At 36.7% G+C, this 27430-nt stretch overlaps 1 protein-coding gene across 1 annotated transcript; it reads right to left on the reverse strand.

Moving 5' to 3' along the window:
• Window positions 1-378: 378 nt before the first annotated feature.
• Window positions 379-27269, reverse strand: si:ch211-117c9.2 (solute carrier family 26 member 6). The gene is given in 20 exon segments (XM_056449166.1): window positions 379-1322; window positions 1413-1498; window positions 1501-1548; window positions 3464-3518; window positions 4924-5187; window positions 7128-7187; window positions 7262-7354; window positions 9011-9080; window positions 9156-9262; window positions 9727-9822; window positions 10755-10832; window positions 11162-11275; window positions 13532-13679; window positions 16605-16687; window positions 16770-16922; window positions 18686-18850; window positions 19363-19535; window positions 21345-21455; window positions 24102-24241; window positions 26933-27269. Coding segments are annotated over 20 exon segments (2241 nt in total). The 5' UTR covers window positions 27103-27269; the 3' UTR covers window positions 379-1295.
• Window positions 27270-27430: the final 161 nt, after the last annotated feature.

The following is a 27430-nucleotide window of genomic DNA, read 5'->3' on the forward strand; positions in this document are numbered from 1 at the left end:
TCAGATATAGCATCTGCAATATATAACGTCTTAAATAAATAATTAACACTACTTCAACATCAAAACAAGCATGTTTATGTACACAAAAATCAGCATAACAATTGCTTTGTTAAGTGGCTAATGGGTGTGTAGCAACACATACTAAAGAAACACAGTCGGAGATGTATCAAAATTAAAATTCTGTGCTGCATGAAAATAATTCTGCATGTAGTTGGCCCATGAATTTACCTAAGATGAAATATTACTTTTCAGAAAATAAAAAATAAAGTTTAAGTATCAATTTAATATCAAATGTATTTATAATTAATACTCAAATATAGTAAGAGAGATTTATTGAAACACACATTAAATAATAAAGACATTACACAATAGCCTAAGTAAAATTCATTTCATGGAGCTTGTCCCAATTTTTTTACTTACCATTTTATTTACATAGCAGCTTGCCAAAACTAATCTTTACATATTTGCTGTTATAATAAAGCTCAGCAACTAAACTTTCTAATTTCAAGTTATGCAAGTATGTATACACTTTACCAAAACACAACAATAGCATAAATAAATATAGTAATAATAATAATTATTATTATTCATTCATTACTTTTCCCTTATCCAGCATATGTTTTACGCAGTGGATGCCCTTCCACTGCCCAGCACAGGGAAACATCCATACACTCTCGCATTCAAACTCATCCACTACAGGCAGTTTAGCATTTTCAATTTACCTATAGCATATCTTTGGGGAAACTGAAGCACCCGGAGGAAACCCACGCAAACACGGGGGGAACTTGCTATCTCCACACAGAAATGCCAACTGACCCAGCTGGGACTCGAACCAGCGACCTTCTTTCTGTGAGGCGAAAGTGCTAACCACTGAGCCACCGAGCCATCTTATATTTATATAAGGATATATAACGACTATATTCTGAAGTTTCTTAACATATGACCACAACAGGGTCATGAGGCATTATGTAAACATTCCTGTAAATGCATGTATAATATGCGTTATCTGATTTATTCATTTTAATATGCATCAAGAGTTTACCAAGAGTCCTGTAATTCATTTCAGTTTCTGAAGTGTTTCTTATCTTGTATGTTTTATGTCAGACATGCAACTGGGGTCTATGGGCATAGTGTCTGACACTGAGATGACTGAGTTTGTCAGTGTATCTGAAAATGACTGATTGGTTCTTTGTGCTACAGTATAACAATATCCAACAGCAGAGTATCATTAGAAACTGAAACAGGATCTTCTATTAATGTCCACATCAGTCATTTGACAGACTGACATCAGCTGGTCACAGCCTTGTGACGCAGGGCAATTCCTGTAACAGAACAACAGTTAGTATGAATGTTAGCAGAAACAGATAAATGATTTGACTGCTGATATATAGTGCGATCACAGACTGTCTCACCAGTGCAGATTCAGAGCTGGACGGATCTCTGTTAGACAGGCAGTGCAGCACCGCATCATGGATAGAAGGGAAAAGTCGTCTTTTGAGACTGACCCTGAGAAGAATCCACCTCGCTCCAGCTGCTGAACTACACACGCTGCAGGCACACAAAGTTAAAATGAGGTCACGTTAATGATATTTCAGAGAGCAAGATAAAAACAGAACCAAAATAGATTTTTAGCTCCACCCATTATACACATTGCATCCGGAAAGCATTCATAGCGTTTCACTTTTTCCAAATTTTTTTATGTTCATTTATTCCCTCAAAATTCTACACACAATACCTCATAATGACAATGTGAAAAAAGATGTTTTGAAATTGTTGCAAATTTATTAAAAATAAAAAACCTGAAAAGTCACACGTACATAAGTATTCACAGCCTTTGCCGTGAAGCTCTAAATTGAGCTCAGGTACATTCTGTTTCCACTGATCATTCTTGAGATGTTTCAGCAGCTTCATTGGAGTTCACCTGTGGTAAATTCAGTTGATTGGACATGATTTGTAAAGGCATACACCTGTCTATATAAGGTCCCAGGGTTGATATTGCATGTCAAAGCACAAACTAAGCATGAAGACAAAGGTCTGTAGACCTCTGAGACAGGATTGTCTCAAGACACAAGGCTGGGGAAGGTTACAGAACAATTTCTGCTGCTCTGAAAGTTCCAATGAGCACAGTGGCCTCCATCATTCATAGATGTTTAAAACCACCAGGACTCTTCTTAGAGCTGGCCGGCCATCTAAGCTGAGTGATCGGGGAGAAGAAGGGCCTTAGTCAGGGAGGTGATCAATAACCCAATGGTCACTCTGTCTGAGCTCCAGCGTTCTTCTGTGGAGAGAGGAGAACCTTACAGAAGGACAACCATCTGTGCAGCAATCCACCAATCAGGCCTGTACTGTAGAGTGGCCAGACAGAAGCCAATGAATTTGCCAAAAGGCATCTTAAGGACTCTCATAAGAAACAAATTTCTCTGCTCTGATGATGTTAAAATTGAACTCTTTGGAGTGAATGCCAGGCATTACATTTGGAGAAAACTAGGCCCTGCTCATCACCAGGCTAATACCATCCCTACAGTGAAGCATGGTAGTGGCAGCATCATGCTGTGGGGAGCAGGAACTGAAAGACTAGTGAGGATAGAGGGAAAGATGAATGTAGCAATGTACAGAGACATCCTGAATGAAAACCTGCTTCAGAGTGCTCTTGGCATTAGACTAGGGCGACGGCTCATCTTCCAGCAAAATAATGACCCAAAGCACACCGCCACAACAACTCGGTGAAAGTCCTTGAGTAGCCCAGCTAGAGCCCAGACCTATATCCTATTGATCATCTCTGAAGAGATCTGAAAATGGCTGTACATCGTCGCTTCCCATCCAACCTGATAGAGCTTGAGAGGTACTGCAAAGAGGAATGGGCAAAAATTCCCAAAGACAGGTGTGCCAAGCTTGTGGCATCATATTCAAATAGACTTGAGGCTGTAATCGATGCCAAAGGTGCATCAACAAAGCATTGAGCAAAGGCTGTGAATACTGATGTACATGTGATATTTCAGGTTTTTTATTTTTAATAAATTTGCAACAATTCCAAAAAACTTTCTTCACATTGTCATTATGGGGTATTGTGTGTAGAATATTGAGGAAATAAATGAATTTAATCCATTTTAGAATATGGCTGTAACATAAAAAAATGTGGAAAAAGTGAAGCGCTATGAATACTTTCCAGATGCACTGTAAAGCACCATGAATAGTGATCTCCATTCTCAAAAATCTACTGTATATACAAACACAATTTGTAATTAACATTTTATTTTTTTCATCTTATTTAATTTGATTGTTTCATTAATAACACTGGGTGTTAACATGGGTGCTTATGATCAATGGGTGATCAATGGGTGCTTATGATCAATGCTCCTTATCGTTTTTTTCCACCCTCATGAGAAACTGCGACTTGCATTGATCGCTACTTTATAAAGTTATTTACTTTATATATTTATTGGTTTATTTCAGTTTTACCCACCTTGACATCCAGAAATGTAAACATTGACATCTACCTTGGAAAAATCTTGACATATCTAGAAGGAAAAAAAAAATAAACCAGCATGATTTTTATTTCTATTAATATTGTCATCTCTGCTTTAGAGCTAAAACAGAATTAATAATAGAGATCCAATTTATGCTCAAATCCTAAAAAAAGTATTCAAGTAGTAAAGTAATCCAAACTGTAGTTACAATATAATTAATATTTTATCTAAAATACATTTCATCATGAAACATCGATAGAGGAGTAAAGCAGCATTCAGAACTATTCATTCATTCATTTTCTTTGGCTTAGTCCCAGATTTATCAGGAGTCGCCTCAGCGGAATGAACCACCAACTACTAGGCATATGTTTTATGCAAAACTAGCAAAACTAATGTAACTAATTTTAAATGTCTTTATCAACAAAAATATCATTATGATAAAATAAATAGAGCTATGCCTCAAAAAAACATTGCTATTCTGCCTTGAATTAATATTCTTGGCTAGTTTTAAACTTCAGATGTCCCCCCCCCCCCCCGTGGTCCTGGTCACTAATGTGGTTATTTTTTTAGGTCTGTGTGTGTTTCTGTTTTTTTAATTAGTAAAATAAAAGTTAGCCATTGAGTTAAATTGAGGAAAAAATCTTACAAAATATAAGAATATAATACATTCTTACTACAAATATGTTTTCGGCCAAGGTCATCCAAAAGTTTTGGTTTTGGTCGAGAATTTTCCTTTCAGTTCATCCCTAGCAGGTTCAAGTGGTATTTGTAAGGAATGGGCTATATGTACAGCTAGTGTTTTTTAGTCAATGATGAACTTCCGGTAAGAGGTTAATGTGATTTTTTAAAATTTTATAAGGTTACTTTTACAGCATCGATGTTGTAATATAATTCCAATACATTCAGGTAAATAGACTTCAGCATCCATTTGGTTGTTGAAGCGTAAAAAGAGATGAAAGAACATTTAACACAGCAGCAGCAGGCTAGCACAGAAACTCCATTGTAAAAACTGGGGGAAAATTAATTTCCATATTTTAAAGACATGGTGCAAAAAATATATATAATTTAATGCAGTGCTCCTTGTTTGGTCTAATACCCACTTTATATTTGTATCTCAGCCAGGCAGTGAAGATTGCTGTTTTTTAAAGAAATCAAATCTTAAACACGGCAATTTTGTATGGGATGGCAATGAACCGGAAGCCCTGGGACTGACTGACTGGAATTAAAAGTTTGTGCGCATCTACCCCATTGCAGTTTGGAGAGCATACAGCGCCACCTGCTGTTAAAAAATAGTCTCACAATCAAAAATCTCTGAATCATTGATTTTCATTTAAAATTATCTATTATTTCTGATTTCCCATCCACTTCAGATGCATGTTGCTGTCCATAAAGCTTTTTTACATGATGTGACATATTTCATTATTTTTTCTGTATAAATTAATCTGGGTTGACTTACATTTTGGAGTGTTTTGAGAGTGACCGTGTCGATGAAGCTGACAGGACTGAAATCTAGGATGATGGAGTGTGTGTGTTCACAGCTGGAGGAGTGTGTGTTTGTTTTGTCCCATTCCTGCTCCTCTGAATCCTGCTCTGATTGGAAACCGCAGTTCGTGTTACCCTGGGTTACTGTTGCTATGTCATCGATGATGTGTTCGTGGTCAGTTTTATGGTGGTGCACAGAGACCAGCATCCTGTTCAATAACTCTCTCAAAACTCCAGTCTATGAACAAGAAACATATCTATGAAATATAATAAATAACTGCATTATAAAGAACTAACAGCACAAAATGAACCACACAAAGTCACTTTTTATGTGTCATTAGTAGGGCCAGATGGAATCTGCGGACATTTTTTTGCTATTTCTGCTGAGAATTTTGGTAAAAATCTGCGGATTTATGCAGAATAATTTTTGGAGTATCATAACTAAAACCTTAATATGTGAAATAAAAAAATTACATCTTTTAAACTTTTATTTAATGTTTAAAATGCAACTACAATTAGATCCACATTATTTGGTAAACAGAGCTAGTCTCTCATATAATATATCTACTAAAAGACAGAAAATATTACTGTACGAACTGCATTGTACATAAATCAGATGAACATTTTCATATTAGTCAATAATATTACTGTAATTAATTTAAAAATTGAATAAATATAGATTTACACACATTTACTGAAGTAAATAAACAGAATTAATGATGGACTAAAAATCTGCAGAAATCTGCAGAAATCTGCGGAATTCTGCGCATGCAGATTCCGTGTGGGCCTAGTCATTAGCAATCATAAATTGTAATAAAAAAAAAGTCTTGGTTACTAACGTAACCCACGTTCCCTGAAGAGGGAATGGAGAGGCGTGTCTGGAACACCTTGGGGAGATTGTTAGATGACCAATCACTCTGAGGAGTAAGAAAACAGGCCAATGAATTCCAATGAGTTGGCAGAGCTTGGCTCCGAAGGTGCTGGTCATTAATCATTAGTAAAGTATACAACCGGCACACATGGATCGAGCGATTACACTTTACTCACTGAAGAGCAGATCACTCAGCTATCAGCCCAGCTGCTGTGGTATCGGAGACACACGTTTCCATTCCCTCTTCGGGGAACATGGGTTACGTTAGTAACCGAGACATTCCCTTCAGTGGGAACTCTTGTGTATCTGGAAACACAGCAGCTAAGCCTGTCACGCCTCTGATGTGAAGTTTGCCAAGCAGCGTGAGTGCACAAGCATCACCAAGGGCGCAACTTTCCAATATCCATCCCCTAGGCCCTTAAATTACCATTATATGGGAATAATTTAGAATGAATTTAGATCGGGGGTCGTAAATGTGCTTTTACCTAGCTTATGTAGTCTAGGGATTTTTTAAATACAACAGAGCGTTGGGAAAGCATGCCAGTGCCGGAAGAGGATGCTGCAGAGGCCACCTGCTACACAAATGGGGAGACCTGATGGGAATATGGACATATGGGCTAGCCCTAACCTGGGGAAGCGCTACATATGATAAGCTAAGAGGCACAACAGCCCAGGAGGAGATGACACTTCTTGCTTTCACCCCCAGGGGACACGGCTTCACCTGGCACTGACAGGCGAGGGCGATGGCATCTATTATCCAGTGGGTTAACCTCTGTTTTGATTCGGCACTGCCCTTCTAGCAACCACCATAAATTAAAGAGCTATTCAGGAGATCTTATATTTTGCGTATGTTCCACGTAAAGGTGCAGAGCATGAACAGGACAAAGCAGTGAAAGAGCTGGGTCTGCCTCCTCCAAACTGGACAAAAGGACTGTGGCGTTGAAGTATGGAGACTTAAAAGTAGGAGTGCTGGAGGAGTGAGAGAAAGGAGACTGTCCTCTTGCACCCTCAGAGCCTCAGAGGAACCTGCGTTTTTATTTTATGTTAAACTCAGTGATGTTTTTGACTGTGATCCTCGGCCCTCCACTGAGGAAAGAGCAGGTCCCCTCTTCTCCGGGTGGCCTGTACATGCAACAAGCTCTAAGCCTAACCACATTCTAGCCCTAACAATACAGTACATAGATGTAAATAATTAATATTACTCAGTAATTATGTGAATAGTTACACAAAGACACCCTAAAATAAAGTGTATCCCAGCATTCCTCTCCTACCTTCTTATCTTGACCCTTCACTTGCCCCTTTTTTACCTTCTCCTCTTCCTCTTTCCTATTTTTCAGCTCAAGCCTCTTTGGAATATTAATTCCACTCTGCAAGCATAGAAATTCAAGCTGAAATCTGGCGTGACTTATTTTTTTTTAAGTCTTGTTTGTAAAAGTGGTACCTTCTCCAACAGGGCTTCATGATAGAGTTCGGCATTTGCATAGTAGATCGTTGTAGAAGAACGGAAGATGGTGATACCTGGGATTTCTTTAGCCTGGATTAAACACACAAAAAACAACATAAAAGCACAATGTATAAACAATTTTCACTTTTTAAATTTCATGATGCATGATTATTTAATAATCAGATGCATGATTAAAGGCACAATATGCAATTTTCACCACTTAACAACAAACAAAAGCGTATTTTGAAATATGTTTTTTTTAAATGAATGAGGGTGGAATCATGGTAGTTGTGGTTTTTATCCTACAGGACTCTTGCAGAAATCATGTTGATGGATGAACTAAAGTATTTAACACCTATTATCATGGTAGTATGTACAGAATAAGGCTAAAGGCTGTCGAAGTGAAAAGAGAGTGCTAAAGCAATGAGAAGGGTTTGGATGCAGACTGGGTGCACATGCAAGCTGAGGTGCATGCAATGGTTTTAATGCTCACACTTAACCCCACCCCTAACCCATACCCCTTAAAGTGATGTCATTAGCTCCATTGAGTGCATGCGTTTAAAACTTCGTGTTTGAGACTGCATGCCTCAGCTTGCATGTGCAAGCCTACAGCTAGATACTATTGGAAACCATTGATTCATTACAAAGTAGCATATACTAATACCTTTTAATGAGTTTAGCGGGCACTTCAGCTGATAATCATAAGATAAACATACTTGATGAATGGGTGACAACTGTGGTCATGTCCAAATGTAGACTTATATGAGAATATTCAGGTAAGCAAGGTTAGTACAGGAGCAAACGGTTGTTTAATGGAAATGCAAAAGAGCAATTGTATTCACAGGTGAAGATGTCAAGGCAGGTGCCAAAACAAACAAAAACAACCAAACAAACAAGGGTAAAAAACATAGCTAGACTAAACAGGAAATGCGTACGTAATGCTCACAAGGTAAAACAAGACTTAGCAGTAACAGTTATTCATCTCCGTCAGGGGGATCTTTCAATTGAGGAGTATGTGGTGGACTTATTGCAGTTAGCAAATTTAACTATGATGCTTTGTACCAATCAACACTCCCTGTCACTCAAATGACCTACATATCCCATCATGCACTGCACTCACACACCAGTTCCAGGTCACCTCTTGATTACACACACACAAGAGGTGTGCGTAAGAAGACTGATTACTGAAGACTATATATACACATCACACAAACACATTCAGTGCTGAGTCTTGTTTCCCTTGTGAGCTTTATGTAAGCATTTCCTGTCTAATCTAGCTGTGTTTTTGATCAATGGTGTGTGACATCATTAGCATGGTCACACAGGACATAGTTGTCACTACTTAAAATGTTAACATTCTTCAAAACATTTAGGATAATGTCAGTAAATTTTGGATATTATAATGAGAAAAAAATGCTGCTTTTAACACCAATAACTGGACAGATCTGAAAGTGTTATGTAGTTTTGATCGGTCTTATTTTTTAATTGTTATTTTTACATTTTTATACTGTGCTTCAGAATAGGTAACTCATGAAATATGCTTAAAAATGATCTTTTACTCCTGTTAGGAAACTTCAAATAGGAATAAGGAGTGACCGTGATCAATTAATGTCATTTGATACTAAGAATATTTTAGGTTGGTCCTCTAAATTTTAACTACACTGTAGAATCTACAGTAGATTATATTTATTAAATAAATCAGCAACACTTTGGTAATACTGTAAATGAGCAGTAGGAAAGTCTCACCGCCTTATATGACTCTGTTTCTAAGTACAGTTCTGTGTCAGGAACCCTGCCAAGTAAAGAGTACCTGGGACTAAATAGAAAGAAATAAAGGTGTTATTTTAATGAAATCATCAGCAATCATCTTTTTTGACTGCCTTTCCCTCACCGCTGGGTCCTGAAGATGACAGTGAGCAGTGTGAAGGTGATGGAAGCTGCCAGACCCAGATCCAGATTCAACAGAAGTGTACAGAGAAACGTCACCAGCCACACCAGCTGTAGAAACAGACAGAGATCTAGGTAGTTCAAAATCCTGCTGTGATCAGGGGCTCTGTGGACATTTTAAAAATGGGGGGACAGCTGTATGAAATCCAAAATCCCCCCTGTATCCCCTCTGATTGCTACGCCCCTGTCTGTTATAACATATTAATGCTTAGGTTACGGTCTTTCGACCCTGACTAACAAGCAGTTACGCCACAAACCAAGTTTATGCAGTACTAATAGAATACATGATTTGATGCATGATTTGATTGGATGGAAATCACAGAAATAATTATTTTACTTAGCCAATCACTTTAGACAAGACAAAATAAACATATAAACTACTACCAAAAGGACAATAGCACAATAAACGTATCCAGCACTAAAAATGCATTCAGGTAGAAGTACACACTTTTAAACAACTCAGTAAAGTACAATTCACACACACATACACACAGACAGACATTCAGAAGTCTCACCAGATCGACTCTGTTGCTCTTCCACAAAGCTGGAAGATCCCGACACTGCATGAACATCCCTTTCAGATTCACAAACACAATGGTGGACAGGACAGCCTGATGATGGACACACAATCAGTTAAGGGCTTTAATAAACTTGATGAGGTGGCATTATTTTGAAAAATGTATGTATTTTGCCTGTCAGTTTACCAGACTGCTTTCAGAATATACAAGCTTAATTGTCGTTTATTCTTTCTAAGATATTTCAGTTGTCAAACTATAACCATTTAGGTATAAATTACAATACATTTGAAGTTTAATGCAAAGCATTCAGAAACATACAAATAATCATGCAGTTTGACAGCCTATAACCTGAAACGAGAAGCATCTTTTTAGATCTATCTGTATATTATTATAAAATAATATTTTATTATTATATTATTATAAATAATAAAATATTATTTTAAATTAGCTTGTAATTTTTATCATTTTTTGATTATTATAATTACTTTTATGTAGGTCTGTGTTTTTATGTAGCATAAGAAGGACTGTTTCACTGCTATATGTGCTACATCTGCTATATATGATTGAAATAATAAAAAAGAACTTGACTAACAACTTAAATTTAAATATTTTAGATACAAAGACATTTCTAATTGAATTTCAGGCTTTATTCCAGTGTAAAAAATGTTGGGTTCCACATATCAATTTGCATTGCGACAACATGAAGTAATTAAGTTAGCAAAGTTTACAAATTTAAGCTGATTGAACATAAAACAGTTAAGTTGTCCAAAAAATCTTAGGAATTGTGTTGTTTCAGCTCATAGATACTTAGTTTGAACAAACAGCAAACTTGTTTGTTTAAGTGTTCATTTCAAATATTATTTATTATAATTAATATTTTTGCTATTTATTATTTTATTAGTATTACTTCCCAATTAAACTAAATGCACAAGAGTCACCAATTAATTGAAAGTGTCTGAAAAGATTTTATTAGTGACAATTGTTAAATGATGTTTGTTCAGCTTTTACTTGAGCACATGACTTACTGTGGGCAGTTCCTCAAAAAGTGGACCAAGTTTCAAAACAGTAATGAGCACAATAACAGCAGATATTACTCCAGCCACCTGCAGGACACAAAAGTATAGCAGTTGTGCATAACTGTATTTGAAGAGTGTAGATGCAAAAACCTCTAAGTGCCGTCTAAAATTTTCTAATATTTGCATGTTTCTCAGGCTGTTGCGTGTGGTTTCAGTGATTTTACTCTTAGAGCAAAGAATAGGGTATTTTCATTGCCTTTAAAGTGAAATTACTGAAAATAAACATAGAAGGCTGAGAGAAGTAAAAATGTCAAAGACAAATTTCAGATGGCACTTACAGATTTTTGTATCTGAACTCTTCATTTATTTATAAAGAGTTCAGATCATTTTTGAAAATTCAGCATAGGGCTAATCACCTGTGTTTTCCCCCCTGTGCTTTCCTGAATGAGACTGCGAGACATTGATGAAGTGACGGAGTAGCACTGAAAGAATCCACCAATGGTGTTACTGAGACCCAACGCCACCAACTCCTGCAGAGCAACCATAAGAGCGACTTATACCTGCAACCTTCTTAAACATCTTCTAGAGCAGGGGTGATCGACCAACCCTGTTCCTGGAGATTGACCTTCGTGCAGATTACAGTTGCAACCTATATCAAACACAACTGCCTGTAACTATCAAGTGCTGTTCAGGTCCTAATTAATTGGTTCAGGTGTGTTTGATCAGGGTTGGAGCTGAACTTTGCAGGAAGGTCAATCTCCAGGAACAGGGTTGAGAACCACTGTTCTATAAGATATATGAATGTACACAAGTGTGCAATATACAGGACTCGTTCCAGAATTGCAGGTTTATGAAGAATTTTCCATAAATTTTCCTTAAACTGGAATGATATACAACAAATGTATAAATTGCAGTAAACTAAATGTGACAGGGAACATTTGATTCTGTTACTAACTGATGTTCAACTTACTGGTAAACTCTATAAACCACTAACAGAGTTGACAATAAAGCTGACATTTTCCACCTTTTTACGGTTTAGCTCAAGATGCTAACCTCAAACCTGAGGTATTGTCAGGGTGTGCTGCTAGGAGAGGAATTTAGTTACTTTTAGAGAGGCCCTAACAACTGCCCACTACCCCTTCCCCCCTCTTCACTTTCATCCGCAATACAACCTTCCACCCCCCTACCCCCTTATTACTTTTGTCCAAACCACCATGATTTTGTCTGAAACCAAACCACCCCACCCTGTGCTCTTCACTTAGATGGCCCACAAAAAACATTCTGTAATAGGGCCTGAACCGGCCATCGTCACCCCTGATTATTGTCATATTCGCCAGCGATCTAACCCTTGCAGATCACTGGAAAACATACACTAGCATTCACGCTACTACACATCTGCCACTGAACCGGACTACATACCCATCATACACCTCACACACACCAGTTCCACATCACCACTGATTGCAAACACAGCTGAAGCTCATGAGTACTGATAATCACAGCACACAGACACACTTCTTTGCTGAGTCTTGTCAACTATAAGTGAGCATTACTGAGTTTCCTTGTCCTGCCTTACTGTGTTTTTGACCTTTGTTGTGTTTTGTGTTAATGTTGTTTTGCCGCCTGCTTTGACCATTCTCCTGTGATACTGACTATTCTCTAGACAACCTGCATGCTCTCGGCTGTCCCTGTGTTTACCTTGCATATACGACCATTCTGTCTAAATAAAGCTTAAATAAAGCTGCGTTTGGATCCTCACCTTTGTTGCCTTCCCAACTCATTACAGGTATACTGTCAAACCTGAAGAATTTGATGTATATATTTTTAATCATATTATCATTTTTACACATTTAAAGAAAATTTATTCATTCATTTTCAGCGGTCGAAATCAAAATTTACAATGTTTATTCTACCAAAAATCCTTCAAAGTCTGACCAGCTGCTTCCACCTTTGGACTGGTGGTTCTTCTGTTGATATCAACCTAAGGGCATCCATAGCAACTATTTATCAATATCCTTAATCATGACACTCCTACCGTTAGTTTGCTATGAGGGAATGATGTGCAAAAAGAAAGTTCTGCCCCTACTCAATATATAAATGTCCCAGTAACTTCCAGTTTACTATTGCTGTATCCTTAAACATCCTTCCAGAATTTCCCATCATATGAAGTTGGTGCAAGACACATGCTTTTAATACCTGTTTATGCCTTATTATAACCAATGAAACAGAGTTGACAGAACGCAGGGATATACCTAAATGTACTTTTTAACAACTGAAATAACATGCAATACAGGAACCGGCAACTTATCCAGCATATGTTTTACGCAGTGGATGCCCTTCCAGCCGCAACCCATAACTGGGAAACATCCGAACACACTCATTCACACACACACACTACGGTCAATTTTAGCTAACCCAATTTACCTATACCACATGTTATTGGATTTGTAAGGGAAACTGGAGCATGCAGAGGAAACCCACGCAAACATGGGGAGAACATGCTCCACACTGACCAAGTCGAGGCTCAAACCAGCAACCTTCTTGCTGTGAGGTAAACTTGCTACCCACTGCACCACTGCATTGCCCCAGGACATTTAAGTTCATTTATATTTGCTATACTCAATGGTGAGTATAGCAAATTAAAGTCAAATGCGAAGCATTATACCCAAAAAATAAACTGTGATAACATGAGAAATGTTGAAGGTGTCTGAATAGCTATTGGTTAAATTGTACATATGCAACATGGTTTGGTTAACCCATTGGCAATATTGTGTGGCATGCTGTACCTGATTGCTGTCAACTTTATATCCATGTTTGAGAGCAAAGGTCTTGCCCAGAGAAATGCTGATGGCGTATCCCACCACAGCAATGGCAAATGCATCACCTGCCACTGAGGAGAAGAAACACACCTCTGGCATTCTGGGGGGCACCAGCCTGGGGAAGAGGTCAAATTTTATAGAGCACAGAAGGTGTATCACTACGGTATAACTAGAATTGTGTTGCTATTTTTTTCACCAGAATATTATCCTCATACTGTATGTGCACCTTCCAATTATTGGTTGTAACTGCAAGTACAACACAATGACACATTTACACTAACATTTTGTAATTTCTTAATTTGTCCACAAGGTGGCTGCTGTTTCACAGTCAGAAAAATAAAAACAGAGACAGAAAAATTCGTCCCTAGTGATTTCAAATGTGCTTAGCTTTTGGGTAAAGTGCTTGAAAATGTAATTGTTGATTTCATAATAAGTTATCTTACTAAATAGGTAACAGCATTTTTTAATGTATAAATCTTAATATACAGTGCATCCAGAAAGTATTCATAGCGCTTCACTTTTTCCACTTTTTTTATGTTACAGACTTATTCCGTAAATTACTGTAAATTAATTTATTTCCTCAAAAATCTACACACAATACTCCATAACGACAACGTGGAAACAAATTGAGCTCAGGTACATTCTTTTTCCACTGATCATTCTTGAGATGTTTCAGCAGCTTAACTGGAGTTCACCTGTGGTAAATTCAGTTGATTGGACATGATTTGAAAAGGCATACACCTGTCTAAATAAGGTCTCAGGGTTGACAGTGCAAGTCAAAGCACAAACCAAGCATGAAGACAAAGGAATTGTCTGTATACCTCCGAGACAGGATTGTCTCGAGGCACAAGGCTGGGGAAGGTTACAGAAAAATGATGTTTGGAACCACCAGGACTCTACTTAGAGGTGACCGGCTATCTAAGCTGTGTGATCAGGGGAGAAGGGCCTTAGTCAGGGAGGTGATCAATAACCCGATGGTCACTTTGTCTGAGTTCCAGTGTTCTTCTGTGGAAAGAGGAGAACCTTACAGAAGGACAACCATCTGTGCAGCAATCGACCAATCAGGCCTGTATGGTAGAGTGGCCAGACGGAAGCACCTCCCCACCTGGAATTTGCCAAAAGGCATCTGGAGGACTCTCAGACCATAAGAAACAAAATTCTCTAGTCTGATGAGGCTAAATTTGAACTCTTTGGAGTGAATGCCAGGCGTTATGTTTGGAGAAAACCAGGCACCGCTCATCACCAGGTTAATACCATCCATAAAGTGAAGCATGGTGGTGGCAATATTATGCTGTGGGGATGCTTTCAGCAGCAGGAACTGGAAGACTAGTCAAAATAGAGGGAAAGATGAATGCAGCAATGTACAGAGACATCCTGAATGAAAAACTTGACCTCAGACTGGAGTGACTGTTCATCTTCCAGTAGGACAATGGCCCAAGCACACCGCTTAAATATCAATGAAGTGGCTTCTCAACAACTCGGTTAATGTCCTTGAGTGGCCCAGCCAGAACCCAGACCTAAATCCTATTGAACATCTCTGGAGAGATCTGAAAATGGCTGTACATGGTCGCTTCCCATCCAACCTAATCGAGCTTGAGAGGTACTGCAAAGATGAATGGGCAAAAATTCCCAAAGACAGGTGTGCCAAGCTTGTGGCATCATATTCAAATAGACCCGAGGCTGTAATTGCTGCCAAAGGAGCATCAACAAAGTATTGATCAAAGACTGTGAATACTGATGTACTTGTGATTTTTCAATTTTTTTTTTTTAAATAAATATAAAATAAATTTGCAACAATTTCAAAAAATCTTTTTTCACATTGTCATTATGGGGTATTGCGTGTAGAATATTGAGGAAATAAATGAATTTAACCCATTTTTGAATAAGGCTGTAACATAAAAAAATGTGGAAAAAGTGAAGCGCTATGAATACTTTCCAGATGCACTGTAGATAGTAAATGACAGTAATTCAATGTTATGCTTAGAATACTATACTATACTATACTATACTATACTATACTATACTAAATTATACTACATTACTCAGAATAGCAAATAGCATGTAATATAATGTGAAAAACTATGCATATGTTCAGTTGCAAGACAAAATATGTGAACCCTTTGGCATTACTTGTATTTCAACATAAATTTAACAGAAAAAGTTTTCTGAAGTCACAACAACAGAAAAACACAGTCTGCAAATAATACCACACAAATATTATATATTACACAACAATTTAGACTGTATACTGCCATAAAAGGCCATTTTTATTGTTTTAGAAAGATCATGTTTACAGTAAATACCTAGGTTCTGATCAAAATTCAGTTATTGTGAAAGGAAAGACATAGAATTATGAACAAATAAAGGTTCATCAAAAGACTGATTACCATATCTAATTGTATCTATAGTTCTCTCAAAACATGGTTACTGGTTTCCAACATTCTTTTTGTTCAAAAGTAGAAATTTAAACAGGTTTGAAAAAAGTGGAGAATGAAAAAATGAGGAAAGAATCATTTTTGGGTAAAAAATATTAGAAGTTGTTTCATTGTAGTAAGCGTCTTCATTTTTATCTTAAAATATTACTATGAAAACTTTCACGTTCACTTAAAAACAATACAGATTTCACAAAAGAAAATATTTTTAAAATTATAGTAATAGCCTGCTTATTTATTTATTTATTTATTTTTTAGAAATGTCAGGACTATCAGTTACATGCCTTGAAATTTGCAATTAATTTTAATACAGTAAAGGGTTAAGAAAGTGAAAGGTCCTGCAAATCTCACACGTGAGGGTGTACTGTAAGCAAATAATATATCCTGAAGGCTGGGATTAGTGCTCTACTGTAGACATGCTTTAATGGGGTTTTAAAAAGTCAGTCAACAGAGATCAAGACCAAGAAGTGAGTCACAAGAAAATATCCTGTTTTGGCTTTGTTGGATGAACAAACAATAGACTACAGTGATTTCAAACTCACTGTTTTCCTGTAGTATCCAGGCAAAATGTATCACTATCAAGTATGCAATATGAAATGCACACTTACCCACTGGGAATTTCTCCCACCACGTCGACACCATTAATAGTCTTCATATCAGAATAATGAGAAATGAGAGTCCCTGCAATGATCTGTAAACATAAGCACAAATCTGCTCATAGGTGTGTGTTCTGGTTTGACATCTGATGAAACATGAGCACTTTGTGTACTTACCACCATGAGCTCTATGGGAACGGGCAGGGGTAATCTGTGACTGTTGCAGGAGTTGATCTCCTTTACAATGACCAGAACTGTAAGAGAAACCAGACTGACCACCAGAGTGGGAACGTGAGTCTGCGGTAATAAACCGCACAGCTCCACCAGAGTCTAAAGCAGAAAAATCAAACAATCAAATAATGTGTATGCATTAAATGTCCTGAACCTGACTTTAAAATGAATTGATTTATAGGGATATGGGGGTTTGCATTTTTGAGGTGTTATGTTGTTTTGACATCAAGGTGCCTGGTGGGAAGTGCTGAAGATTTTTCACAAAATGCCATTTTTGTAGTTTTCCAGAGATAGTTTGAGCTGAGATTTAGGTTGGGTTTGAGTTTGTGTCAAATACTGGTGTTATGATCACCAGCGATGTAGCCCTCGCGGATCACAGGAGAACACCCCTGTCATTCTAATGAACTACATGTCCCATCATGCACCGCAGTCACACACCAGTTCCAGTTCATCTCTTGAGTACACACACAGCTTAGGCTTGTCAGGACTGAATACTTGGACTGTATTACACTCACACAACCAGGGCTGAGTCTTGTTTTCAGAGTGAACATTACGAAGCGTTTATCCTGTGTTGTCTTGTCTTGCTGTGTTTTGACTCATTGTTTTGTTTACTGATTATGTTGTTTGGTCATATGTTGTATTTAAATTTATGCGCAAAACTGGATTATCGCAAAAAAGGCATGCGAATGAAGCACCGTTTCCATCCAATGAGTCAAAGAGAACAAAATCATCACTTTCTGATAAAAAAATGGTGCCAAATATCAACAGTAAAGACGGAACTTGCTGCAGTAGGAAAAGCTGTGTGAATCTTTTTTTTAATTTAATAAATCACTTGCGCTGCAGAAGACAATGCCGACATGCAATGAACACGTGGTGGCGATTGAAGGTGTGGGATGTGGAGCACAAACACTCTTGAAGCTCTTCTGGGCATCTTTTTTATCTTATCAAATAAAATTTTATACTACTAAGTTATGCGCATATGTTTCTTATGTGCATTTTCAAAATTTATCTGCATCGTAGCATTTCCATCAACCGTTTTTTATGCGCATATTCATAATGCGCATAAAAATAATTGGATGGAAACATAACTTATGACTACTCAATGGATTAGCCACCATCTGCACCTTTTTGGACCTTGTTTGCCTGACTACTCTTAACAAAAGCTGCATTTGGATCCTACCAATTGTTCCAATCAGGACCGTGTTATTTATTTATTTTCTAAAACCTCTGACCTGACATGCATCATCTTAGCTCATTTGACAGTTTTGTTTTCTGTACAGTACACAAACTTAAAAGAATGTAAAGGGGAAATAAATCAACTTTTTGTACATTGTTTAAACATAATCTCAAGATTTAAAGGGGACCCATTTTGCCCCTTTTTACAAGATGTAAAATGAGTCTCTGATGTGACTAGAGTGTGTACGTGAAGTTTCACTCAAAATACCTTATAAATAATGTTTTCGGAAATGCCCCTTTTAGGCTTTAATCCTAATTGTGCCACTTTGGTGACTGTCACTTTAAATTCAAATGAGCTTGTGCTCTTTTCAAAAGAGGGTGGAGCTACAAATGCCTATGTGTCAGCATAGTGGCAGATTCAAAAACAAGACTAACGTCCTATGCTAATGAGGGAGAGATCATCAATAATGGGTGGGGCTTCCCCCCTCTGATGACATGTACAACGGGAGAATGTCAATCTTTATGCAAGTTGTTTTTATGAGGTGTGATTATAAAAAATAAAATTAATACATTTTTACTATCAGAAGCTGATTATATTCACACCCTGTTGCTACACAACTGTTTAAACCCATTATAAAAGCCATTTTTTGCATAATAGCTTCCCTTTAACTAAATGAAATGCTTACATAAAGCAGCTGCAGGGGTCCAGTGAAGCGTCTGGGTGAAATTCCAAACATGTATTTGAGTTGAGCTGTGATCACGTGAGTGGCTGCTCCTGTTGTGTATCCTCGCACTAAAGGCTCTGAGAGATACGTCACCACAAAGCCAAACCGAACAACACCCAACAAAATCTATTGAAAGTAAAGAAATACTTTTGAACAAACAAAAACTTTCTCTTTTTATTTATTTTCAATGGTTTGAATAAGATTTATTTTCTACATTTATTGATCTGTTTTCCCCCAAATTTTCCTTTATTTCATCTGTTTGTTTTATTCTCATTCATTAAAGGGATAGTTCTCTTATGGATTCATTTAATTTATTCTCCCTCATGCAGTTTTAATACTTTATGAGTTTCTCTCTTCTGTTGAACACAAAATATGATATTTTGAAGATAGCTGTTTGCTGGTACACATGAACTTCCATAGTAGGAAAATTATGACTATACAACTATGGAAGTTAATGGGTGCTAGATGCCAGTATTAAAATAACTTATTTTATGCTCAACAGAGAAACTCAAATAGGTTTTGAACAAGTGAAGAATGAATAAAAGACAGAATTTTCATTTTTGAGTGAACTGTCCCTTTAATATTTTCATGTACTGTATGTTACCACGTTTGTTAGAGTGTTTTCCTGCAAGACTCACTTGGAAAATGCCACACAGTAGTGTTGTTGCTGCAGCCACTTTCACCCTCTGTAGATCTCGTGCCTCTGTGTCCACAACCACTGATCCATTAGTCCCATTGGTCAGAAAGTGACCGTCAGGAGCTAATCGCTCTGATATGCTTCCAATCATTATGCTGATCACAGCAAAGGTTCCTTTGAAGGCATGCAAAACAGCATTCACAGAATAGCACTGGCATAAAATACTGAACTACTAGAACTATGTAGAGTTGAAGTCAGAATTATTAGCCCTCTTGTTTGTATTTCCCCCAATTTCTGTTTAACGGAGAGGAGATTTTTTTTAACACATTTCTAAGCATAATAGTTTTAATAACTCATTTCTAATGACTAATAACTTTTATCTTTGCCATGATGACAGTAAATAATATTTTACTAGATATTTTTCAAAACACTTCAATACAGCTTAAAGTGACTTTTAAAGGCTGAACTAGGTTAATTAGGCAAGTTATGGTAATTAGGCAAGTTATTGTAAAAACAATGGTTTGTTCTGTAGACAATCAAAAAAATATATATATATATTGCTCAACCTTTTAAAGTCAAGTGCTATTTTGGGCTTTCCGCCTGGATTTTGCCTACTCAAATTTAAAAGCTTCCCAAATCCACATGCAGAGGTGTACATGCAAAAGTTTGGTATCATTTTAAAGTAAAGTAAAGAGTAAAGAACTTTTATTGTCATTGTAGTTGTACAACGAAATTTGTTTGGTAACGAAATTTGTTTGGTAACAAAGACATGAAAAAAAATGAATTTTTATAAAACACTGTTGAAAGTGATTAAATTAATTGTATATGTTTTCTGTGTTATAATAAACCCCTCCAAAAAAGGGTGCTTTCTTTGTAAACTCAAATTTGAAAGTGTATCTTTTATGTTTGGTGTGGTCTAGGTGGCTGTAATAAATTTTGTTAGTTCCTGCACATGTCAGTAGTCATAGGAAAAAAGTAAAATGTCTTGACCATAATCTATGCAAAAGTTTTTTTATTCCAACTGATAAGAAAATGGAACCACTTATGGGAGTAAAGGGCCAGTACGGACCTTTAAAATTTAAAGAATGCGGAAGTAAATAATGTCACGGACCTGGTACCGAATCCCAGAGTTTAGGAGGTTAAGGAGTCATAATATTATTATATAAATATAGATTTTTTTTTTTTGCTTTTATTCTAGACAAATTTATGAAAATAAAACTTTCTCCCGAAGAAAACATATCATAGGAAATACTGTAAAAATTTCCTTACTCTGTTAAAAAATTATTTGGGTAATATACAGCAGGGCTAATTTTTTTATTTATTTTTTTTTTTAACTGTATATGAGTCAAAGATGAAAAGTGTTTTCAAGCTAAAAAAAATATGGCCAAAATATGGCTATGGCACTCAAAAATTACATTCACATTTAAAGTAGAACAAGGATCATCTTATGACATAATAAACTGACTAATTCAGATAACTATTGGTTTCAAGTGTGATATGGTTAAAAAGATATACAGTAGCTAAGGTTTTATCAATTATTCAGCAGAAGTTACAATGGGTTTCATTTTTAATGTTTAACACTTATACAACAAAAATAGCAGGGTGACATGGTGGCTCAGTGGTTAGCACTGTCTCCTCACAGCATTAAGGTTGCTGGTTTGAGCCTCAGCTGGGTCAGTTGGCATTTCTGTGTGGAGTTTGCATATTCTCTCCATGTTTGTCGTAAGTTTCCTCCGGGTGCTCCGGTTTCCACCCCCAGTCCAAAGACATGCGCTATAGGTAAATTGAATAAACTAAATTGGCCGTAGTGTATGTGTGTCAATGAGTGAATGGGTGTTTCCCAGTACTAGGTTGCAGCTTAAAGGGCATCCACTGTGTAAACATATGCTGGATAAGTTTGCAGTTCATTCCGCTGTGGTGACCCCTGATAAAAGGATTAAGCCAAAGGAAATGAATGTTCACCCTAGCTAGTCTTCCGCTCACCTATAGAGATGTGTCTAGAAGTGCCGAAGATGAAGTAGACCAGGACAGGATAGAATGAGGTGTAGAGACCAAACACAGGTGGGACAGAAGCCAAAAGAGCATAAGCCATACCTGAGCATGAACACACGCCCAAGAAAAAGAGATTAAAGGTTTATAAAAGTGATATATAGAGTCTATAAATAGAAAAGCAATTAAAACGATTAACATATGCTTCTCCTTTAACATTTTTGCATACATGTATGTTCTGTACTAAAAGTGCATTTAGTAACTTTTGTTAATAACTAAATTTGAAAAAATATATACACTACTTGACAAAAGTCTTGTCATCGATCCCAGTTGTAAGAGCAACAAATAATAACTTGAAAAGTGGCATAATGTAGATTTTTCTGATGAATCATCTGTTGAACTGCATCCCATTCATCACAAATACTGCAGAAGACCTATTGGAACCCGCATGAATCCAAGATTCTTGCAGAAATCTGTCAAGTTTAGTGAAGGAAAAATCATGGTTTGGGGTTACATTCAGTATGGGGTTGTGCGAGAGATCTCCAGAGTGGATGGCAACATCAACAGGTATCAAGACATTTGTGCTGCGCGTTACATTACAAACCACAGGAGAGGGCAAATTCTTCAGCATAATAGCACTCCTCATACTTCAAGCCTCCACATCAAAGTTCCTGAAAGCAAAGAAGGTCAAGGTGCTCCAGGATTGGTCAGCCTAGTCAACAGACATGAATGTTATTGAGCATGCCTGGGGTGAGATGAAGGAGGAGGCATTGAAGATGAATCCAAAGAATCTTGATGAACTCTGGGAGTCCTGCAAGAACACTTTCTTTGCCAATATTATTCTATACTTAACATTATTTCTGTTAAATGACAAGACTTTTGTCTAAGCAAAGTCAGACCTTACTGTCCTAATTAAATAATTAAAAATCAAGGCATGATCATATTATATTTTGGTAAAATAAGCATAAACTAGAGGCCTTTGCCTTTCATCCAGTATAAGCCACTTCTGATACAAATGATCAACTAGAAGACAAGTTATTATTTGTTTTTCCTAAAACTTGAATAGGCGACAAGACTTTTGTCATATGTAGACTATATGTGTATATAATTTACGGGGGAATTTTGACTCAGATTTTAAATTTGATCAGATTAGAGCGGCAGTTAAATCTAGCCCTTTTCAACTAAGACAGCTAGCAGAAATAAAGCAATATATACTAAAACAACAGTTTGAGACAGTAATCCATGCTTTTGTGACCACTCGGTTAGATTACTGTAATGCACTGTATATGGGGAGTAGCAAGTCAACTATTGCCACATTTCCCCCTTGTTGGCATCGCTTTATTGGTTGCCAGTGCATTTTAGAATACAGTTTAAGATTTTTTCATTTGTTTTTAAATCTCTAAATGGTATTGCTCTACCTTATATGTCTGAGCTGATACACCCCTATAAGCCCACTCGTTCTCTCAGGTCAGCTGATCAGCTTCTTCTGATTGTGCCAAAAACAAAGCATAAGCTTAGATGGGACTGTGCTTTCGCTGTGGTAGGTCCTAGAATTTGGAATGATTTGCCGGTGCCCATTAGACAGGCCTCTTGTTTGTTTACATTTAAATCAGCTCTTAAAATTATTTTTTTTCATTGACGTTTGACACCTGATCTTAAAAACTGGTTATTTTAATTCATATGCTTTTTAGGTAGTTTAGCTATATTTTATCTCATATTTGATGTATTTTATTTACTATTAAGCTAATTTTGTTGTATATTTCTGTGTTTTTTAAAGTGCTCTATAATTAAAGTTTGACCTGACTTGACTTGACTCTAATTTGATAATTATGTACCCTCTCCCCTTTTTTATGATTATTTTCTTTACTTAATTTTTTCTTTTCTTATTTAATTCTTCTTGTTAAACAATGTGATGTGATTTTGTTGTATAATTAAACTGTACATGCTGTTTCTTGTTAATAAAAATGTTGTTTAGCCTGGCTATCAACTTTTTTCTTGGAGTTTATCTGTTTTTAAGAGAGCAAATTAAAGGTATAGTTCACACAAAAATGAAAAGTAATTAATTAATTGCTCATCCTTGTGTCGTTCCAAAGCTCAAAGACCTGAAAGTCCAAAACTGTACCGAAAGCGTCATCAAAACAGACCATATGCCTTTAGACGTTCAATCAGAATATTATCAAGCTACAATAATACTTTTGTGAGCATATAAAACCAAAATAACAGCTTCAGTCAATAGTTTCTTCTCCTCAGCATCAATATTTTGTGCATATTCACAGGAGCGCTCCACTGTGCACTGATATATACCCCATTTGTCCACAAATAGCTTCCTCTGTTTGCAGCATGATTGAGTGCAACACACACAGATAGTACAGCGTTTATGTGAATGTGCACTCTATACTGACACTGAGGAGAAGAAAAGTTGAATAAAGGTTTTGTTTTTGTTGTATGTGCACATATAAATATTCCTATAGCTTGATAATATTCCAATTGACTCACTAAAGGCATATAGTCTGCTTTAAGGATCTTTTTTGTTATTTTTCTGAACAAATCATAAACCTTGGATGATAAGAAAGCTCTCCAATTTTCTTTAATCTTAATTTGTGTTCTGAAGTTGAACAAAGTTCTCAGGGGATTAGAACGACATGAGAGTGAGTAATTAATAACAGAGTTTTCATTGTTGGGTGAATTATCCCTTTAAGAAATGTTCTCCCATGTGTAGTTTCACTTTGCAGCTTGCTCTTGCAAGCTGACCTTGAGGCAGATGCATAATTCCCACACTGACACCTGAAACCAGATCACCAAGTCCATTCTCTCGGATGGAATAACAGGGGATCCAGGACAGAACCGGCATCCACACCACAATCCAAACCCTCCACTGTCCCACAGAGCACCTACATCAGACAGTGAAAGAACATATACTGTAAAAAAAATCAGGCTTCCACACAATTCATTTATGTATTCTTAACACAAATTAGGTTAACTATTAATGATTAAGTGGATTGAACAAAAAACAATTAAGTTGTCCCAAAAAATCTCAAGAATTTTGTTGTTTTAGCTTGTTTTAAATAAGTATTTTGAACAAGCAGCAAAATTGCTGTTTGGAGTGTAATTATTTGTTTAGAAAAAATATCTCATTCATTCTCCTTCGGTTTAGTCCCTTCTTTATCAGGGGTCGCCACAGCGGAATGAACCGCCAACTATTCCAGCATATGTTTTACACAGTGGATGTCCTTCCAGCCACAACCCAGTACTGTAAAACCCCCATACACTCTCACATTGACACACACTCTACGAGCAATTTGTTTTCCCAGTTCACCTGTACCACATGTCTTTGGACTGTGGGGGAAACCGGAGCACCCAGAGGAAACCCATGCAGACATGGGGAGAACACGCAAACTCCACACAGAAATGTCAACTGGTCCAGCTGGGGCTCGAACCAGCGACCTACTTCCTGTAAGGCACCATTGAGCCATCACGCCGCCCCAGCAAAAATACCCATTTTAAAGAATTCTTAACATCACTGGATTTGATTGCAACAACATCTATAAGATTAGAGATGTAAACAAATACTAACATACAGTATTAATCAGAGAAAAAAACAGGCTGTTTTAGTATTTACATTTAATATAAAGCATACCAATATCTATTTTAATGCTGCTAGTACTTATTTTCTAATTACTAGTGTCTTTTCTATTAGGTACTTGTACTTATTTAGTGACCTTCAATGCTACAATGCAAATAAAGCTTTTCTTTGATTGTTTGTTTTGTTTCTAGTCCAAATGTCAGAAGATTCTCAAATTAAGAAGCTTTTTCTAGGCAAGCAAAACATATTGTCTTGTTTTAAGAAATAAAATGCCAAAATCAAGTGAGTTTTTCCTTAAAACAAGCAAGGGAGGGAGAACATGCAAGCTCCACACAGAAACGCTAACTGACCCAACCGAGGCTTGAACCAGCGACCTTCTTGCTGTGAGGCGACAGCACTACCTACTGCACCACTGCATCGCCCTATTTTATATTTATAAATTTAAATGACATTTATATTATACATTATATACAGTCTTGATTGTTTTTAATTACATTTTAGAAACAAAAGTCAAACTCAATTTACAGAGTTTTGTCAAACTTTTAATTCATTAATGTTACATTCAATAAGCTTCAAAAATGTTTAAAGAATTGCTTTTTGAGTTCTAAATTTACTTTAACCATTAAAAATAGAGCACACTGTAAAAATATCTGTTAATTAACAATTTCCATCATTTGTGATTCACAAGTGTTTTCTATTTATTTTATGGTCATGAATTGCATTATGGTGCAACACAGTGGCTCAGTGGTTAGCACTGTCGCCTCACAACAAGAGGTTTGCTAGTTCGAGCCTTGGCTGGGTCAGTTGGCATTTCTGTGTGGATTTTGCATGTTCTCCCCATGTTCGCGTGGGTTTCCTCCAGGTGCTTTGGTTTCCCCACAGTCCAAAAACATGCGCTATGGGTTAATTGAATAAATTGAAATAATAAATTGAATAAGTTAAATTGGCCGTAATGTATGAGTGTGTAAGAGTGTATGGGTGTTTCCCAGTACTGGCTTGCAGCTGAAAGGGCATCCGCTATGTAAAACATATGCTGGATAAGTTGGTGGTTCATTCCACTGTAGCTACCCCTGATGAATAAAGGGACTAAGCCGAAGGAAAATGAATGAATGAATGAATGAATGAATTGCAGTATTTGATCTCTGCTCTGTTAACTTTTGATGTTAAAAATTCAACTCTACAGTTTAACAAAGTGACTTTTATAGACATTTTAGTAGCAATATTATGTATAAGAAATAATATAGGAGAAATAAGAAATCTGTAAATATCAATAATCAAATCTGTAAAATAACAGAAAATGTACTAGCAGTTAATTACATTTATTCGATTTTTGTACCATAATACAACACCAGCCCAGACAATATATCACTTTAAACTGTTAAAAATCTTAATAAAATCACTTTTTCAAACTTTTCAAGATTAAAAGTTGTTGGAAGAAAGATCAATGTTTCTTAATGTGATTCAAAAGCATTCATTCATTTTCTTTACGGCTTAGTCCCTTTTTTAATCAGGGACCACCACAGCGGAATGAACTGCCGACTTGTCCAGGATATGCTGCACTGGGGGAAATCACAGAATTTAGGGAAAACAGAATAGATTTCATAAGATCCTATTGCATGAATTTATTTATATTCAAGTAAAATTACTAACAGTAATTCGCTGCCTTAGAATTTTAAGGTTCTACCTGACATTTTTGTCAAAATTGAGTTATTGACATATTCTTATTAAATGACATCTTATTTACATTATGGGATGTTTTTTTATAAGTTGTTTACATTTTAGAACTTTTTATTAAAAAAACAAATGTTACACACATACTGTTTGCTATAAGGAATGCAAAAACTTTGAAGCTCAATATCTCAAAATCATTCAGAACGCAGATAGAACCTTATGATTCCAAGGTGACAATTTATGTAGCTCAAACATTAAAGCATGATGCCTTCAACACCAAAATAATACTTTGTATTTACAGGAAATGCACACACTCATATGACTTTACCTCAGAGAGTCACAAATCTTCTCCTTTAAAGAAGGCTCTGGGATTTCCGTCTGCCATTGTGCTACATCCTCTAGTTTAAGTTCATCTAGGATGATCCTCTCCATGCAGAATTTTTCTCCAGCTTGTTTAGAGACACTGCTGCTTGTATTGTTCCTCGTGGTACAGTCCATCAATGTGCCTAGATCTACAGGGGTTTCAATAACTCTAAAAACTCTCCCATGGGTTAATGTATGGATTCAGATGCTTTTATCCTCCCTGAGAGTAAATCTGTGATGAATCTTCATTTCACTGAGGATAATGAGTCCATTTATGGCTTTCTAAGCAGAGATGAGGGACACAGATGAGGGAGCCATCTATTGGAGCAGTTAAAGTCTTTCTAGAAGTGGAATTTCTGTTTGTGAAATGTCCAAGCGACAGCATTTTTTTTTTGCTCCTATCGGAGTCCTTGAGTTCTTATCAGAGTCTTCAGAGGTCTGTCCTTACAGCACACCCACAGCA

The sequence above is a fragment of the Danio aesculapii genome, chromosome 23 (genome assembly GCF_903798145.1).
Source record: "Danio aesculapii chromosome 23, fDanAes4.1, whole genome shotgun sequence".
NCBI classification, from domain to species: domain Eukaryota; kingdom Metazoa; phylum Chordata; class Actinopteri; order Cypriniformes; family Danionidae; genus Danio; species Danio aesculapii.